Source organism: Lissotriton helveticus, chromosome 8 (genome assembly GCF_964261635.1).
Source record: "Lissotriton helveticus chromosome 8, aLisHel1.1, whole genome shotgun sequence".
NCBI lineage: Eukaryota > Metazoa > Chordata > Amphibia > Caudata > Salamandridae > Lissotriton > Lissotriton helveticus.
The window spans coordinates 46,665,102-46,684,820 of NC_136069.1; the positions used below are offsets into that span (position 1 = coordinate 46,665,102).

Consider the following 19,719-nt stretch of genomic DNA (forward strand, 5'->3'; position numbering starts at 1 on the left):
CACCCAGGCACTCGTCACCAGCAGGCTGGACTACGGAAACGCCCTCCAAGCAGGAACGTCGGTCAAGCTCCTGAGGTTATTGCAACGCATCCAGAACACGTCAGTTCGTCTGATCCTCGACATCCCCCGCCGCAGCCACATCACACCACACCTGAGAGACCTGCACTGGCTCCCCGTCAACAAGAGGATAACCTTCAAGCTCCTTAGTCACGCACACAAAGCTCTCCACAAGACCGGCTCAGCATACTTCAACACTCGACTCAACTTCTACACCCCCACCAGTCAGCTCCGCTCCGCCAGCCTCGCCCCGCCACAGTCCCCCGCATCCGAAGAGCAGCCAACGGCGGCAGATCCTTCACCCACCTCGACGCCAAGACCTGGAACACCCTCCCCACCAACCTACGGCAGACCCAGAACCTACTGGCCTTCAGGAGACTTCTCAAGACATGGCTCTTCGATCACTAGCAGGACGCCCGCCTCCCCCTCCCCCCCCCCACACCCCCAGCACCTTGGGACCCTCACAGGTGTGTAGTGCGCTTTACAAGTGTTATGATTGATTGATTGATTGCACCCTTCCTACCTCTCGTAGGAAGTGGTGCTTAGCTGAAGGATGTAACGGATCATCCACCTGTCATGACAAGCGGTAGGTACGGTAGCCCCAAGGTTGTGCTGGACCAACTCCGCCCTGCCAGTGCCGGGTGGCCTGAGCCCTTGAGCCAGTGATGTTTCTAGGCTCCTGCCAACAGCTTGCCAAGACGGGCTGGTGTGCGTGTTGGCACCAAGTAGGTGTCACACCGATTGTCACTCGGATAACGAACAGACACCACAGATGTCTTGGAGACCCAGGCCACCAGTCTTCTACTGCAAGCTAGTATGCATGCTGGTTTTCGTGTGGAGCCTCGAGGCTCTGGGCCCTTTCCCTCTGTAATGCAGTGTCAAAGTGCGCACACCCTTCCGACACACGTTAGAAGTGCTGCCGACATGATGTTTGTAAACGTAGGTCAGGGCTGCCATTGCTGCCTGGGTGCACACTTGTACAGCCGGTGTGGTTTACATACGTGTCTGACCTGCTATTGCCTATATGTCTATCCTGCCCCGCAGGTCTGTTAGAGCGACTTTTGCAAGTACTCCGGCTGGCCTGTGACGAACAGTCCATCCGCTAGGGGGCCTTTCACCTCCACTCAGATTTAGTTTGAAGTGGAAAGATCAGAAAATATTCATTCATGTAAAGAAGACCGATGAGATCATTCAAACTAGTTAGTCAAGAACGTGGCAAATAGTGCGATTTTATCTTTCAGCATGTCTGTGCTTGAGAATGAGCATCAAAGCACATACGTGGACCTGAAGAAAATGCCTGTCTGATTACTGATAAAACACTTGCACGCTTCTCACTCACTTGGGGACTGGTCATCACTGTATCTTCTGTCATAGTCCTCACTGCCCAAAGGACACAGATCTTTTTCGTTTGCTCTTAATGAAAAGACAGCAGTTGCAATCACTGGACCTAAGAAACAAAAGGAGATTTCTAAGTGATGAACAGCTTGTTGATTTATGGTCCAATAGACAAGAATGTAAACCGATGTGGGTTATTAACAATAGTAATTACAGAATTAAAGAGCATACTTCCTGTGCAATGGTGGCCATCACCGCAAGCGGGTGCCAAGGGGATAAACTTTGTAAATTCTTTGTTACTGTACAATAAATGTAACCGGGCAAATAATAAGCCTCACAGACAACACATTGACATTCAGTTGTAACCAAGAGTCGGTAGACGGGGGCGTGGCTTAGGCACCACCGAGCATGGACGTGTGAGTCCCGAGCTCCGTGTCGGCCTCGGCATTTATCCTGACCTGTGACTCCCCCGGCGGTGTCAGAGCCCTCAGTGGGGGCCCTCGGGACTCGTGAGGGCCCTGTGTCCAGGTTGAGCCCAGATCTCGGCGGCGGGGATCGCTGCTGCGACTATTGCGGCGGCAGACTTTGCAGACGGGCCGGCCATCTTCTTTGCGGCCTACACGAGGTCTGGCATCCCCGGCCTCGAGTGATCCTGAGACCGCCGCTGTGGAAGGCGGCCAGGCGGAGACACTGTAGCTGGGTGCGGGTACCCCCGCACCGGATGGGAGTGTAGCGCCTGCTGTGCAGCTCCGGCCGGAACACTGCTGGTGCGGCATCGGCGGAGAGTGACAAAACGCCTTAAACTCCCGCTGGGGGCCAAGAAGAGCCAATTTGATGGTGGTGCTGCCGTAGTGGCGCTGCGGGGACTTCCTGTGGCTGCGGGGGCCTCGGAGGCCTGACGTTGTGCGGTCTCCCCGTCCTCTCGGTGCATGCTCCTCCACACCTCAGCCTGGCGGGGAGCTGGCCTCATCGTTGGGTGGGAGCTAGCCCGGATGATCGCACCGACCCCCTGCCCTGCAGAACTGTGGCCTGCCTGTGCCCGTAGGGGATGACAGCGAGGACGCCATAGTAGGGCGCCTGCTCGGCCCCCTGGTCGGATTGCCTCGACTCCACGGGGTGCTGTTCTCTTGCTGGGGGCGCGCACCCTGACTGGTGGATTGTGACGCGCCTGGAGTGGCGGCTTGAGCCGTGGGGGTTACATCAGCGGAAGTTGCTGAGGTGTGAGACTGGGAACACCTGACCCCGGACTCTTGGGTGGGGCGGCTGCCCTTGCAGCTGGGCCATGGGGAAGCCGCAGCGCACCCCGGAGGCAGTGCAGACGGACCCCGTGGATGACTCGCATGACCCTCAAGCCCAGGCCCCGGTTGGAGGCCCGACTGTGGGGTTACAACAACAGCAAATGGACCAGATTCTTAAGGCCATAGCGGACACGAGGGATTCACTGCACCAGGACATAACGCAGGTTTCAACCAGCCTTGGTCTGTTGCGGGCTGATCACGGCAAATTAGCAGATCGTGTCAAGAGCACCGAAATCGCACTTGCAACGCCTGAACCGGCGCAGAAGGCGACGGACGCGTCGCTGAGCGACCTCTCGCGCAGAGTGCAATTTCTGGGCCGAAGACGTGGAATGGCGCAACAGACGCAACATCAGGGTGGTGGGCCTTCCTGAAAAATGCGAGGGGGACAATATGGTGGTCTTCCTGGAGAAGTGGCTGCGAGAGGTGGTCGCCCCTGAAGGCTTGTCCCAGTTCTATACCCTGGAGAGGGCTCATCGCGTGCCGGCCCGGCCCCCGGCTCAGGGCCGTCCCCCCAGACCCGTGGTCGCGCGCCTGCTCCACTTCAAGGATCGTGACCTCATACTGCGGACGGCCCGGACATCTGGACCCTACAGAGTGGACAATGCGTCCGTTTCCCTCTACCCTGATTATTCGCAGGAGGTCCAACATAGCCGTTTTTCTTTCATGACTGTCAAGAGGGAGCGCCGCAACGAGGGTATACAGTATGCTTTGTTTTTCCCGGCACGTCTGAAGGTGATGGTGGATGGGATGGCCTCCTTTTTTGATGATCCCAACGATGCCTGGCATTGGCTCGAACAATATCGCGCGGGCAAGAATGGCCCGGGACAACGGGACTCAGAAACCGAGATGCAGCCAAGACCCCGACGGGGCCGACGCACCAGGAAACGTGGGGTGAATGGGCAATCACCTACTAATTTCCAAACTGGTCTGGAAAGGCAAGCAGCGCTACAGGCGGTAGCACTCATCTCCGGATCAGCGAAGGCGGCATCTTTGGCAGACACTACATCCCTCCAGGAGTCGGAAGAGGTGGGGTCCGGGGGATCCGGAGAGGATAACGACCATCTGCCTGAGGTTACTCCACGGACTGCTGATGGCCTGCTGGATGACTGTTGATCCCTGATTCCAACCTGTGCACAGTGAGGGGACAAATTCAGGGAGCGGGGCTGCACCACTGGGTGGGGTGGACTTGACTTAGTGAACGAGGGCGGGGGGATGGATCCTTGATTTGAACAGGGGGCTTCGCCTTGAGGGGGGGGATTCAGCTAGGGGGTTCCCCCTGGGGTGGGGCGCTGCCGGGAGGGGAGGGAACTTCAGATGCAAGGCCTGACCACTAGTTTAGACAAGGGAGGCCGCAGTCCGGCTTGTGCTGGTGTTGAACTGCCCCTTCTACCTCACACTTATTGTGAGACTCTGGTAGCTACCAGGGTGTTTCCCTTAGTGGGTTAGTGTTTGGATGGGTACCTATGGTTTAGAGCCTGTTCTGGGGAAAGTTGGGGTGGGGGGTTGTTGGGGAAGATATGTTCAGGGAGGGGTTGTCAGTGTGCCCCTTAAGCTGCATTGGGTTGTGTTCGGTGACGTTCTTTCCTATGGCGACCAGACTTGAATTGAAATGTGAAGTGGAATGTGCGAGGGCTGAACTCCATGAGGAAACGCTATAAAGTGCATGCATATTTAGTTCGCAGGGGGATCCAGGTGGCCTTTCTGCAAGAGACACACATTGATCAGTCAGAGGGACGGGCGTTGCAAAGGAGGTGGCGGGGACAGTTGTTTTATACCACTTACTCTGCCTTTGCCAGGGGGACATTAATCTGGGTGCGATCAGGGGTCCCCTTCCAACCTACGACCACTATCATAGACCCAGAGGGGAGGTATGTGTTGGTGTTGGGCCGCCTGGATGGTAGAGATGTGACCTTCAGCAGCGTCTATGCTCCGAACTCCGACCACGCCGCATTTTTTTGCGCGGCTGTCTGGGAAGTTGGCATTGTTTCTAGTTGGCACAGTGTTTATGGGGGGGACTTCAACTCAATCACCGACGTGGAGCTAGATCGCTCCCACCCACCGCTGGCTCAGTTGGCTGTACGACGGGTGGCCAAGGTACGCAGGGACTGGCAGGAAGCGTGGGGTCTAGTAGATGCATGGCGGGCGCAGCATCCCTCGGGCAGGGACTATTCCTTTTATTCGGTGCCACATGACTTACATGTGCGGCTTGATGGCGTCTTGTGCACTCCGGGGGCGTTGGAACTCATATGCAGTAGCAATTACTTAGCGAGGACGATCTCGGACCACAACCCCTGCCTGATAACTGTGCTCTGGTCGCGGCAACGGCAGGTGATCCCGACGCGGCGATTGAACCCCGCGACGCTGGAGGACCCCGTGTGCCCGGCGGAGCTCAGGGAGGGCATAGAGCACTACTTCCTGGGCAACGCCGAAACGGCATCGAGCAGGGCGCACGAATGGGACGCTTTTAAAACAGTGGTGAGCGGGACATGCATTTCGTCCGTCGCTGTACCGCGCAGGGTATTGGTACAAGATATAGACCGGGCGGAGGCCACCCTGCGCCAGGCGGAAATAGATAACCACAAGGATAGGAGCAGCTCGGCTGCGGTGACGGCGGCACGCGAGGAGGTGGCGACGCAGGTAGAGCGGCTCAGCTGCTATGATTATAGAGAATATATGGCCCGCGCTCATGCTGAACGGGACAAGGTAGGGACGATGCTGGCTTGGCTGGCTAACCCGCTGGTCCGGGGCTCCCCTATAATGTCTCTGACTACACCCGCAGGTGACCTGGTCTTCTCTCAGACGGAAGTGAATACCCAATTTTTGGAATATTACACGCTGCTATATCAGAGCAGGATGAGAGAACCCCCCGAAGGTCTGGATGATTATCTAGAGGCCGCGGGACTGCCGCAGTTGGGTCCAGACCAGAGCGCCAAGCTGGGCGCACCTATTTCGCTGGGAGAAATTAGGGCAGCGCTCAAACACATGGCTCGGAAAAAGACGCCGGGAGCCGACGGCCTCCCAGTGGAGTTTTATGCAGCCTATTTGGACCTCCTGGTGCCACGCTTGCAGTCGGTTTATCAAGAGGCGTGGGAATTGGGCAGATTACCACCCACCATAAGAAAAGCAATCATAGTGCCGCTGTTGAAGATATTTCATGCCCTAGCCGACCTCTTTGACGGGAACGTGGGTGGTGTGCTGAGAAAGCTCAGAGGCAGCATAGCGTTCTGGCGTACTCTCCCCCTATCGGTAGCGGGGCGTGTGGCCCTTCTGAAGATGGTGGCGCTCCCGCGCCTGCTCTACTTCTTTCGTACCCTCCCGATCTGGATCCCCGTTTCCTTTTTTCGGACACTACGGGCGTTGGTGACGGAATTTATCTGGGGATCCGCCAGATGTAGGGTAGCGTTAACCACCCTGATGCGGCCGAGAGAGGAGGGGGGGCTGGCGGCCCCAGACTTTGAGTGGTACTATTTGGCGGCGCAGCTGCAATGGCTTACACAGGCAGTGGCACGGGAGTTCAGGGGGCCGGATGGTCTGCAGGGCAGAGTCATTCCCAGGCATGTCCTATCATTCATTATCCTCCGACAGCAACTCCGGTTGGACCAGCTCACTCTCGAGGAGCGCACCCTCCAGTCATGCTGGCTGCGAAGTCAGAACTGAGCGGGGTTCGCGAACCCCTATGCCCCGGAAATCACTCTGGGTATGTGCATGGCACTCCCTCATGGTGGAGATTGGTCGGCATTGGCTGGCTGGGAGGAGTGTGGGCTCCACATGATTGGCGATTTATATAGAGATGGTGTCTTGGTGCCTTTCCCGGCCTTGCGGGAAGCCTTCGACCTACCAAGAGGGGACTATTTACTGCATGCTGCCCTTGTGGCAGGAATTCAGAAATACTGGAAGATGGGATTGTCGGAACCCCTGGCGTCGTTGGGGTGCCAATACGTCACTATGGTGGCGGGTACGGTTAAGGCCATTACCTACTTATATCGGCGACTGTCCACGGAACACCTTCCCCTTCTGGATCGCTTGAGAGGCAAATGGGAGGGGGACCTTGGCAGGCCCATCCCGGAGACGACGTGGCCGCAGTTGCTGAGACGGGCCTGGAAGGGCACGCGCAACGCTAGGTTCCAATTGGTCCAATTTTACACTCTCCACAGGGCCTACTTAACCCCGGTCAAGATTCAGCAGTATTTCGGGGGGGGGGGCTCAGTCGCTGTGCCCTCGGTGCCAGACAGAAGACGCTGATTTTGTTCACATGTTTTGGTCCTGTGTGGGGTTAGGTTCTTATTAGGCGGATGTGATGGCATGCTTGAATCGTGTGACGGAGCGAGAGTTGGAGGCTGAGATGGGAACCTGCCTCCTGTTGTGGTTTCCACACACCCCTACCACTAAAGTGACCAGCAAATTTTATGACTTGGGCTTAATTATGGCAAAGGGGGAGCTCACCATGCATTGGAAGGCGAAGGCAGGTCCTAGTTTTGGGAGATGGAAGGCGAGTTTCCAGCGGTGGGTTGGGAGTGAGGCGACACTTCGACTCCAGCTGGCTAGGTGCTCCTCTAATGATAAGGCACTGGAAGTTGCGAGGGCTTGGGGAGCATTGGTAACGGAGCTCCAGTCACCGGAGGAGCCGGAAGGCGAGGACGTGGTACAGGTTGGGGCAGCTCAGGGAGAGGGCACTAGTGTGGAGGTCACCGGGAACGTTGAGGGGAATGTCCTGGATGGGGACACTTAAGCATGTATAGGGAGGAGCCACGCACTACACGACACATCCAGCCAGATTGATAGTTCAGAATGGAGAGTCGGGGCACATGTGAGCGAACGGATGGAAATTTCTTTTTCTTGGGATTCATGGTGATGTTATTTTACATTGATATAGGCTGACCTTTGTGAGCCCAGTTTTGTAGATGCTCCATAGTACAAGGAGATTTGAGGGCACACTGACGAGGGGGTGGGGGAGGAGGTAGGGGAGTTCGGGGGGGTGAAGAATATTGAGTATTGTTTAATCCTGGGTGCTTGACAACAAAGTTCGAATTGTATACAAGGTGTTTTTTTTTCTTCTCTTTTTGTATATGATGATAACTTGCTGATATGTCGCTTGTTTACTCAATAATAAAAAACTATTTAAAAAAAAAACAAGAGCCGGTAGACGCAAGGGACCTTAGGAATTAATTCCCCAACTTAAACCGCGCCACAGGGCGTGTTTGCACACATGTGAACTCCGTCCAGCACTCTCTCCCTTCACCACTGTGCAAACAATTTATCAGGCAAAAGGTGGGGGTGACATGTCAAAAATGGGCACTTTCCGAGAAGACTTTTCTTTTTTCCAAATAGTAACAAAATTGTTGATCGTTCTAATGTTATAAAATATTTGTACTATTATTTATAATAAAAGTAAGCTAAATAAATATATATATAATTAAACCAGAAAGCAGCACAGACAATCGTAATAAAACTCACTTTTTGATGAAAACGCAGCTTCCTTAACAAACACTTTTCAGTAAAATATGCAAAGGTTTGGACTATCACGCAAGCAATAACCAAGGGATTAAATCATCTTCTGAGGAAGATTCCTTCCAGTATCCTGTGCAGTTTGCTGCCCCAACCCTATCAAATGGTTCCTTATTAGCCTGTCACACTGTTACTGGACACTCCTACATACGGCACATTTTATTCTTCGCTCCAGCTGTGCTACCTATGATGTATCAACCAATACAGGAAGGCAGGAATGAATGAATAGAATGAAGCTTCATGTCCAATGCTGAAAATGATAAGGTAGTTCAACTCACATTGTGTACGTGTGAATTGGTGTCTGTGAAAATGCATGTTTCATAGTTATACAGAGTCAAGGAAAGTTTAAAGAACCATTTCAAAACTTAATATGAAAACCATACACTGGCAAACTGTCCACCAATTCAAAAACGGTGCAAATGTTAGAAAATACATGCAGCGCAACGTTACCCAGTGACATCACGACCTGGTGAACTTCCTTCATCACATTTGCATAAAGAGTCTTCTGCCATTTGTGTAACAGTTCCCGCTCCAGTTGTGAGAAACAGGCAACCACATCCTGGAACGTGAGCAGCGTCTGAAAAATGGAATTATAAATTTAAAAAGTCCTCATACACAGCCAGGCATGATGAAGCAGAGAGTGTGGCCATTTGACCCAGGGGTACTCTTTGCTCTAGCTCTTCAATCAGACACATCAGATATGAGAACATGACGGCGATGGATCTAGCTAGGCCACACTTTGTACAAACAACAGAGCCCATTGCATGTACTTCCTCCATCCCCATTAAGACCTGGCTGGTACAAGCGAGAACAGAGCTCCTATTGGTTGTGTTTTTTGGATTGTCACGTGTCACTGATATGCCAAACCAGTGTTCAAAAATTGGAAAACAAAATACACATATGCCCAAAAAGATGGCTGATACATTTTATAACTACATCTAAATTGTTTGGCCCTGGTGGCCCATGATATGAACTGTGTCTGACCCAGAGGCTGTTCATGAAACTGAATAAAACAAAAGCTTTGTGGGGCAGAATGCTTTCAGGCCTCATATAAATTTTAGGTGGGTGCTTAGCAACCTTAATTCCAGGTTTTGGGGCTTGGATTTCCCAGTCAAGTTTCTTTTATTGCTTAGATTTTAAATCTTGGTTATTCGTAAGTGTTTAATAGAGCAGCAAACAGGAACGCTTATATGGTCTACCTATGAAAGGCTCAAACAGTCAGAAACTGTTTTGTGCCATTAGCAGTTAGTTTCACTTTCTCTTCTGAAGCCTTCACACAGTGCTCCAATGTTCTAGTCTGACAATTAGTAGGATCCAAACTAACAAGAGTTAAGACCCAATCTAAGTGGATTAAAATAAACGTGCAAGAACATGATCACATATGATGGGACTAACTGTTCAAACACATGCAAAGATTACTGAATCTGTTGACTAGGCTCTGGTTAAAAGTTTGAAAAAGACGGACAGTTGAAAGGGGTTTAGATGACCCAAGGATATTCAGTGACGAGGATGGTTTGATACAGAGCGTGTCAAAGGCACGGCAGGGACATTCTTTTGTTAACTGAGTAACTGAGTGATAGTTGAGTGCCATCAATGTCAATTTGACATTTCAAAGTGTAGAGGGTGATAATGTCTACAGTGGCACAACAAATACTACAGGAGAGAAATCAAAAACAAAACATGCAACTTCCACGATTGAAGGTCACCACGTGGTAGCACTATGGTCGCAGAACTCATGACTTGAGGGTGCCTCTGTCCTTCCTAGGGATGCATTACTTATCTCACCAAATACAGTGTTTGATAAATGCAGTGATCTGCTGGACAACAAGCTCTGGCATTGCGCGGAGGGGGGTGGGGGAGCGGATTCCAGATCAAAAGCAGCTGGGGTGTTGTCTGTAAACAACAAGCTCTCGGCATTGCGTGGCAGGGGGGTGGGGGAGCAGATTCCTTTGAAGTGTGAGTGCGGAGAGAGGTTCAGAGGCTGCCAAATTATGTTCGATGTGCACCCGCCTGCACACATGCAGTGTAGGCAATCAGTCTGCTTAGGAGCATTTTTGAACTCCCTTTACTCAAGTCTCGCTGAGAACGCATGCGCGTTCTCAGCGAGACCTAAAAGCGTGGGCACTCCAAACCAGAGACCACTGCCTCTCAATAAGTATACTCTTTAAATTATACATTCTTACACCTTAATAAAGGTTCCTCCTACTGATGTCTGGCAGGGCATGTGCTGCAACGGGTACAGATAAGGGGGACGCCTGGCAGCACCACTATTATGTGCCACCAGACTAAAAGAAAAGAGCTTAAACTGTCCTCTTATTAGGTCAAGTGAAAGTGTGCCACCTGCACAATGCTCTCTCTCAATGTCAGTTGTGAGCTGCAGAAGAGGGAATAAAAACCTGCCACAGGCTAACCAGCCTGTCGCCCTTTCAAGGTTCATAGCTGCCAAGATTTCAGATTCCTTACGTGTGACACTTCAAAGGTTTTAATGCCCTAGGAGTGACATTCAGCTGCTAAATGTATAAGACTTAGAATGCCACTTTCTCACGAGTAAAACCCCCACTGTGCCAACCAGAAAAAAAAAAGATGTTTTTCTCTGGTTCAACACAAAATATCTTCAGTCACTGCATTAACCAACTGGCGTTTTATAATGTTAACCTAAAATAATGTATTTCTCATCAATTTCTTTAACATGTATTATTTCTCATCTTTCATTTAGGTGTGTGGTTAATGTGTGTAGTTACCTAATGATGAAAGATGGACAAAATAGTTATAGACTCGATTTTTCCAGATTAAGTTATGTTCCACATGTGCCTGAGGAGCGTCTTCTAGGCCCTTCATCTGCTAGCTTTTTCTTCAGCTGAGACATGCCTTAAGGCTGAAGTTCTTCAGCTGGAATGGACAGGGGCCTACGGGCTTCAATTTGTGTCCTACCATACAGAGTCACAGGCACCCACTTCACTCTCATCTCCTCACTCAGGTCAGTATCACTAGTGTGCGAATGATAAAGTTATAAATCATGCACTTGGGTTCAATGCAAGCCAGAAGGGACTGTAGACAACATAAGTGTATTAAAGAACACGTTCACCCAATAGGGTATCTTGGCACTCAATAGCAGTGGTTATTGTTACTGAACTCAATGGTACTCATTTTATCAACCTCAGAAGGATGAAAGGCTGAGTGGATCCAACAGGATTTGAGCCTGTGACCATGAGGTTAAACACATGTCCCTACAGTGGATGCATTAGTCCACTAAGCCACCAGATTCAACCATCATACGGCTCTCCACCACGTGCGCCCCCACAGCACATAGTGGGTAGATGGTTTTGCATGATGTGAGAGATTTCATGATTTCCCGAAGCCACCCAGAATACATGCACTGCGTATTTTTGTTAGGTTGGGCTACTATACTATAGTGGACTTGCTTCTTCGCATCGCAGCTCCATATGGTCGCTGCTGCTGTCCCGCATGTGCTGCTGCTCCTGACCCGGAGGTGAGGAGTTTGTGGCCCTCCTCCACTCACAGACTCCTACCTGGGCACCTCATCCCTGGTGGTCCAGTGGTAGAGCGTCACTGCTCTGCTGCTTGACTGCACTCTGAATCTTTCTGCTTTTACTATCTCTCTTTCTGTATTCCTCTTACACTGCCTTTTGGTTTTGCTTTTTCCTTTGACCTCCTACTTTCTACCCCATCGCCCATGCGCTACGATGCCCCACGGCCCGGACCGGTCCGGCCCCTCCCCTGTTCTTTTCTCTTCCTGCTTTTTTCGGTCTGTCTCTCTTTCTGCTTTTCTCTTTTATCCTGCATTTCGGCTTTGCTTTTTCCTTCACTTCTGTTTTCTCCCTCGTCATGATCACCTGCAGCCCCGCACCCTCCTGTGTCCCTTCCCACTCCCATGTTTCCCCACCCCCCAGCACTACATAATGGCCCCCGCTGCGGGGTGAAGGTGCAGTACACTATCCTGTAGTCGACTTGCTCCTTCGCAGCGCAGCTCCACCTGGTAGCAGCTACTGTGCCCTATGTGCTGCTGCTGCTCACCCAGAGGTCATAAGGTTGAGGCCCTCCTCCACCCGCAGGCTTCTGCCTGCGCCTCATTCCTGGTGGTCCAGTGGTACAGCATCACTGATCTGCTGCTTGACTGCCCTTCTGTCTCTCTTTCTTCTTTTACTGTCTCACTGTCGCTTTGTTTTTTCTTTCATTCTGCCTTTTGCCTTTTCCTTTTCCTCCTGCTTTCTTCCTCACGCCCCTGCCACTGCAATCTCCATGGCCCTGCCCCCTCCTGTGACCTTCTCTCTTTCTGCTTTTTATGTCTCTCTTTCTGCTTTTCTTTTCCTCCTGTTTTATTCCATGTTGCAGATCCTCCACAGCTCCGCCCACCTCCGGTGTCACTTCCGGCGTCTTCTGCCTCTTAGCTGTCCGCCCCCCCCCCCCCGCGGCATTACTTAATGGCAGCCACTGGCAAGCCTATCAGCGCCTGTCCACGCCTGGACCACACTAAGCGCCAGGGATCCTGGATCTTGGACTTTCCAACGCTACGACGTCTTCACCCACGCCAACATGCCAGCTCCTCTCGCCGCGCGGACGACCAACAAAGCACCCGACCAGATCAACTGCATCCTCTTCAGCATGCGATCCCCTACAACCATCCCACAGAAATCTGGGACCTCCTCAATGCCACCTCTCCTGCCATCGCTATCTTCATGAAAACGTGGACAAACCCCTGCTCCAGACCAGACATTGCAATCGCCATCCCCAACAGCTACAAAATCACCCAAAATGATCGCCCGATCGCCCAGGAGGAGGCATCGCCATCATCCAGAAGAACACACTTCAAATGACCAGGCACTCCAACGACCCAATGATGACCATGGAACACCCCCCATTTCCAGTTCCAGACCAACACCAGCACTACCCTCTGCAGCAGACTCCTCTACAGGCCCCCTGACCGCTCTTCTCCAACGCCATCGTAGACCTCATCGCACCCCAGGCTCTCGCATCCACCAACTACATCCTACTTGGAGACCTCAACATCCACATGGACAACCCCAGCGACCAGAACACCGCCTCTCACTCGAGAACCTTGCCAACATCAGACTCAAACAGCCAGTCGCCGCACCAACCCACACAGTCGGACACACGCTCGACCCAGTCTTCTCCGCCAGTGGGAACATCAGCTACAGACACACCACCGAACTCTCCTGGACCAACAACAACTGGGTTTATCTCGCCTTTGCCAAACCCACCATACACCACCCCCTACTCCCTGCCCCCCGGCATAGCTTGATCAAGGCCACCGAAAAACTTCTCATCAACTCCCTCAGTACAACCACTCCGCCAACGCAAACACCACAGCACACAACCTCCACCGATGGATCTCCAACTGTGCCAACACCCTGGCACCCCTCAAAAAATGTCCAGGGAAGCAATACTCCAAGAAAGACAGCTGGTTCACTTCTGCCCTCCACAAATCCAGGCGAACCTGCAGACGACGCGAGAAGAGATGGAGAAACAACAAAACCCCAGAAATCCACACTACCTTCAAATCCGCCGTCAACGCACTCTACCTCCTTATTAATTTGAATTTAAATTTATTTGAATTTAAAAACATTTATTAAGCGCACTTATACCACGCGGTTTCATGGCGCTTTCAGATTGCGAAGCAGCAGCAGAAGCAAAGGGTATTTAAGCAGCAAAGGCACGGGAGAAAAGCAGGGTTTTGAGACTTTTCCGGAACTGTGTGTAAGATGGTGAAGTACGGAGTTCCACAGGGAGGGAGTTCCAGAATGCAGGGGCAAGGACCGCAAATTTAGTTCCACCAGCCTTCTTCTTTTTGAATCGGGGGGTGGTCAAGAGTGCCAAGTGGGTGGAGCGGAGCTCTCTACCCGGTATGTAAGGCTTGATGGCAGAGCATATGAACTCTGGAGCGGTGCCCATTTTGGCCTGGAAGGTGAGGCAGCCGAGCTTGAATAGGGCTCGCTCTTTCACAGGCAACCAGTGGAGAGCCTGCAATAAAGGGGTGGCACGGTGGAATTTGGGCAGGCCGTGAATCAGGCGGGCAGCCTGGTTCTGCACTAGTTGCAGACGATGAATCGCATAGGCCGGCGCGCCATTATAGATTATGTTGCCATAATCCAGGCGAGAGAGCACCATTGCCATCACTATGATTTTTAGAGCAGGAAGAGAGAAGAAACGGGAGATATTCCTAATTGTTCTAAGGGAGAGGAAACAGGAAGACACAACAGAACTGACCTGGGGGTGAACAGAGAGTTGGGGATTAAGAAAGATGCCAAGGGTTTTAACTTTGGAAACAGGGAGTGGGGGTACACCAAGTGAGAGGGGCCAGTGGGACGGGGACCAGGGACTGCAACCACCTCCGGTCAGGACTAGCTCCATCTTGTCCGGATTGAGTTTGAGGTGGTTGCAGTTCATCCAATCCCGAATGAACAACATAACTGATTGAACATTCTGGATGGATGAGGGGGAGTGGGAAAGGTTAAAGATTAGCTGGAGGTCATCGGCGTAGTTGAACACCGTGACCTCCAGCTGCTGCAACACAAAGATGAGGGGGTAGATGTATAAATTAAACAAAAGGGGGGAAAGTGAAGAGCCCTGGGGAACACCACACACTACCCTGCGAGAGGCGGCGGCGAAACCGGCAAGATGGACCGCCTGAGCCCTCTCGCTCAGGAAGGACTCAAGCCACGCGAAGGCTAGGCCCTCAATGCCCGCCGCCCTGACACGGGTGAGGAGGATGGAGTGGTCCACCGTGTCAAAAGCGGCGGACAGATCTAGAAGGATGAGGGCCTGCGGACGGTTGGTGTCAACGCCCTCGCGTAGGCTGTCCATCACTGAGATCACCACCGTCTCCGTAGAATGGAGGGGCCGAAAGCCTGCCTGGCAAGGGGAGAGGCAGTGATTAATCTCCACGTGGGTGCTCAGGGTGCTGGTCACGTGAGTTTCTAAGACCTTGCCCAGGGAAGGCAAAAGGGAGATGGGACGATAGTTAGAAAGGGATGAAGGGTCAATGCCAGCTTTTTTTAAGATAGGAATGACGACTGCAGATTTATGGGGGATGGGGACCACCCCCTTACTGAGTGAGTCGTTAAGAAGTGTGAGGGGCGGAGTGGGGCAAGTTAGGAAGATTTCTCTCAGGATGTGAGCAGGGGCAAAGTCCAGGGGAGAACCCGACTTCACTCTTTGGAGCAGAGGGAAAAGTGTGGCTGTGGTCAGGAGAGGGATGGAAGTTAATTTAGAAATGGTGGGGGGGGGAAGGATTAGTGAAAGTGGCGGATGGAAGAGGGATATTAATCTTGATCTTTGCGATCTTTTCAACGAAAAAATCGTTGAGCGAATCGCAAAGAGATTGGGAAGAGGGGATCGTGGCCGTAGCTCTATCAGATGAGGCCAGTTCATGCACCGTGGCAAAGATTTCTTTTGATTGAGACTCCGCTGCCAATATCCTGTTAGCGTAGAATGTGGTCTTTGCATCAAGAATGCCTAGCTTGTATGTCTTAAGGACAGATAGATAGATGGTTTTTAGGGCAGGGCAGTAAGCTCTTCTCCAGGCTCGCTCGGCTCTCCGTGCGGCCAGCTTCTTCTCCTTGAGATCTATGGTGAACCAGCGGTTAGCAGCGTGGACTCGCTTAACCGTGATCCGCCTCAGAGGAGCAAATTCGTCGCCCGCTTGGGTCAACCAATCGTTAATGGTGGCCAATTGGGCAGGGGCAGCGAGGCCGGAAAGATCAGGACTGGAGTTGGCCAAAGACGAGCATAGAGATGGCATGTCGGCTTTGCCCCATTTTCTGACCCAGGTGTTCCTAGGGAGCCGAGGCTTGATCACTGGGGCTAAGGCAAGGGAGAAGGAAATTAAAAAAAATCAAAACCATAAAGAAAACGACCCTTCAAGACAAAATCAGTACCAACGCACACAACAGCAAAGAACTCTTCACCATCATCAACGAGTTTGCCAGGTCCAAAAGCGAAACCACAGATATGTCTCCCTCCCAAGAACTCTGTAAGAAACTTGGCACCTTCTCCCACCACAAGATCAGTGATATCTACAACATTCTAGACCCTGCCACTTTGCCCGCTACCACTGCACACAACCTTGCCGCGCCCCAACAGACAGTGCTCTGCTGGACCCTGCTCACAACAGAGGACACGCTCAAGACCATGTAGAGCACCCACTCAGGAGCCCCGTCAGATCCTTGCATGCACCATCTCTTCCACAGAGCAGTCAGTGCCCCCCAGCTTTGCTGACCAATCACCTGCACAATCGACAGTGCCATCTTCCCCGACGAGTGGAAACACTGATATCAACCTCCTGCTGGAGAAGCCGTCCTCAAGACTCGGCTGACCTCAAGAAATCAGACCCATCTCCCTCCTCCCCTTTCCAGCCAAGGTGGTCGAGAAGATCATCAACCCCCAACTCGCCGCATTCCTAGAAGTAAACCACGTCCTGGACACCTCCCAATCTGGCTTCCGAAGCAACCACAGCACGGAGGCCGCACTCCTCACGCCACAGACGACATCTGCTCCCCGCTCGACCGGGGCGAGACCACAGCCCACAGCCTACTGGACCTTCGACTTGTCTCCCACCACACCCTTGTCAAGAGACTCCACGAAAAGGCACTGGACTCAATCAACTCCTTCCTCACCGGTGGGACTCAGCAAGTCAGACTACCCCATTCCTCTCAGAACCTACAGAGATCAGCTGCTTAGTGCCCCAGGGTCCCTCCCTGAGCCCCACCCTCTTCAACGTCTACATGGCCACCCTCTTCAACGTCTACATGGCCACCCTTGCACCCATCGCCAGAAGCCACGGGACTCAACAGTCTCCTACGCCAACACCCAAACGATCCTCTCCCTCACCAACGAACCCAAAGATGCCAGAACCAACTTCCAGAGCGGAATGAAGGACGTTGCTACCTGGATGAAAGATAGCTGCGTCAAGCTCAACTCGAACAAGACTGAAGTACTCCTCCTGGGACCCACCCCTTCAGCCTGGGACGTCTCTTGATGGCCAGTCGCCATCTCCAGGATCCACAAGACCATAACTGGAAGAAGATCCTTCTCCTACCTCGCCACCAAAACCTGGAACACCCTGCCCCTCCACTTTAGGCAATCCGCATAGCTGACCCAATTCAAGAAGAACCTCAAGACCTGACTGTTCGAATGAGCCCCCCACCCCGTACCCCAACCCCAGCGCATTGAGACGCTCACGGGTGAGTAGCTGCGCTAAAAAGTCCTTGATCGACTGACCAGATTTTTTTTAAGGGGACATTTCACTAAAATAGAAAGACAATAATTTTTCATCAGCCAATGGACACAGAAAGACAGCAAGTATCAACCTAGAAAAACAGACGAGGTACTGACAAAATAAATAAAGGCAATTTTTAACCCACTATCCCACTGGTTAATTAAATTGCTTTCCAAGAACAGCTGTTAATTAGTCCTGCTTTGGCCCATATAAAAACACGAGTGTTTTCAGTCGATCCTCTCTGAAAACCGGTACATGAGCCAAAGTTGCTGAAATCTGCCAGAGCAGCTGCTGAAGAACCGAGACTGTCCTGGCAAATCCGAAATGCCTGGTCACCCTAGCTTGAGAACACACACACACATACTCTGTCTCTACAACCACTCTTGCCAGCCGTGCATTCGCTGCAGCTACTCCCAAAGCGTCTCGGAGTAGTTGGAGGGACACTTTAATGCGTGACTAATGCATTTTAGTGTGATGATGCAGAAACCAGCACTAACCTGCGTCTAACCCCTGATGCGGGGTACTACGCAGGGCAGAAGGTTGATAAATTAAGAATCACTTAAGTGAATAATGCTTGAAGCCGGGTATTTATAACGTTTATATGACTTTAAGAAATATGACATAGAATGCTGTAAAATCAGTAATCATACCTACAGCTAAATCATCTTACATTACGATGCACTGTGGATGTTTTTAATTAACCCTGGGCGTAGTTCGCAAAGTAGCGCTATGCGTAGCTACGTGAAGTGCACTTTACACTACGCGTGGCACTACGCGAAACTGCTTAGTGCACGGTGCAAGATGCTGTTTTCAATGATTGCACAGTGCAGACAAGCATCCGGCACTGTGCAATCATTAAAAACGGCATCTTGCACAGTGCGAGCTAGTTTTCTGCCCCTCAAGTAGATTTTTACTCCAGCTGCAGCTTTTTCAACGCGGACTGGTAGTTTCTCATCGTGAGCGGTCGCGAGCATAAGTGACCACTCGCAATGAGAAACCTGACCGCCCCACGTTGAGAATCTCGCCGGGAGGTTTATTTTCCACCCTCGCGATCGGCAACTTGATGATGCTGATCGCGAACGAGGAAAAAGTCTCGCCAGGATGTCATTTTGCTTGCTCGCGGTCGCCAACTTGACGTTGAGGACCGTGAGCAAGGAAAAAAATGACCGCTACGCGTGTTCGCACTCCATGTGCAGTTCGCGTGGTGCGAAGTTGCGCAAACTATGCTAGCGTAGCGTAGTGCTTTGCCCAGGGTTATTTTTAATACAACTTTTACAGACAGCCTTCCTTTATGACACAATACATTACTTACGTTGTCCGGGTCCATGTCTGTCCTGATGCTCTTTGTAAGTTCAGAGGTGAAGCAGCAGTACCTGCTGTGACTGAACAGTGGGTAAAGAGGAGGCCTTCCTAGAAATACTCCAGCAATAAAGCACGAGCAAAGGCAAAGACCCCCAGCGAGCTCCTGCCTCAATGTCACAATAACCACCTGCTCGCAGAGCTCCCCCTCGGTGAGAATGGAGATACCGAACTCCACCGAGAGCTCCTCCCTGAATGCTCATGAGATACACGGCTGCCCAGGGTGACCTCAGTGACAGTCAGTTAAACCGCTGCGCACCGAGCTCCTTCAACGGCAACAAGACGGGTAACTGCCAGAGGTCCCTCCAAATACCGAGACAGGAGACCGTGGGGCTCCTCCCTCAGTAATAATAAAGAGCTCCCCCGAGAGAACCTCCCGCCCGCACCGACGGCTGCCTCACATACAGGGGCTCCTTCATAAACGACAGGCTAAGGACCCTCCCTCATGTCCCCGCCTCCCTCTCCAGGACCTAGCGTTCCGGCTCTGCGCATGCGCAGACTAGTGATATGACTTCTGAGCTTTTCTAGATTTATGACGCAGTGCGGTGCGCATGCGCAGATACTGTTTTACGTTTTCCTGTGACGCCATCCTGACGTGCGCAAACGGTTTATTATGTGTACTAGCCAAAGGCGCACGCGCAGATAACTTTCTACGTTATATTTCCAGCACGCGCTTGTAGCGTTAGCGTGTGGTTCACGCGCTCTTTTCGTTGCCATGACTTCACGTGGATGCTGACTGTTAACCGGCATGCAGGCTGTGTTTGCTTTTGCATACAGAGTCACGTGCGGGGTTCTTTCTCCATGGTTACCAACTACGACACAGCCAGTTGGAGTCGGGAACTGAGGGAGAGAGGACCGCCTGGGTGTGGGCTCCTTTAATTCAATTAAGTAACTTCTGTTCAAGAAAAC

General features: G+C 52.0%; 1 protein-coding gene across 4 annotated transcripts in view; it reads right to left on the reverse strand.

Annotated features, from left to right (window-relative positions):
- LOC144772324 (uncharacterized) overlaps positions 1 to 19,287 on the reverse strand; it is a 517,545-nt gene extending 498,258 nt beyond the window's left edge. For all 4 annotated transcript variants that reach the window (XR_013599716.1, XR_013599715.1, XM_078656565.1 and 1 more), the window contains exons 1-3: positions 18,764 to 19,287; positions 8,646 to 8,772; positions 1,397 to 1,504 (exon numbers count right to left, since the gene is read on the reverse strand). Coding sequence is in view for 2 of the 4 variants with exons in the window: in XM_078656565.1 (XP_078512691.1) it covers positions 1,397 to 1,504; positions 8,646 to 8,772; positions 18,764 to 18,778 (250 nt within the window). In the remaining 2 variants the exon portion in view is untranslated. The remainder of the gene's footprint in view (positions 1 to 1,396; positions 1,505 to 8,645; positions 8,773 to 18,763) is intronic.
- Between the last annotated feature and the right edge of the window lie 432 nt (positions 19,288 to 19,719).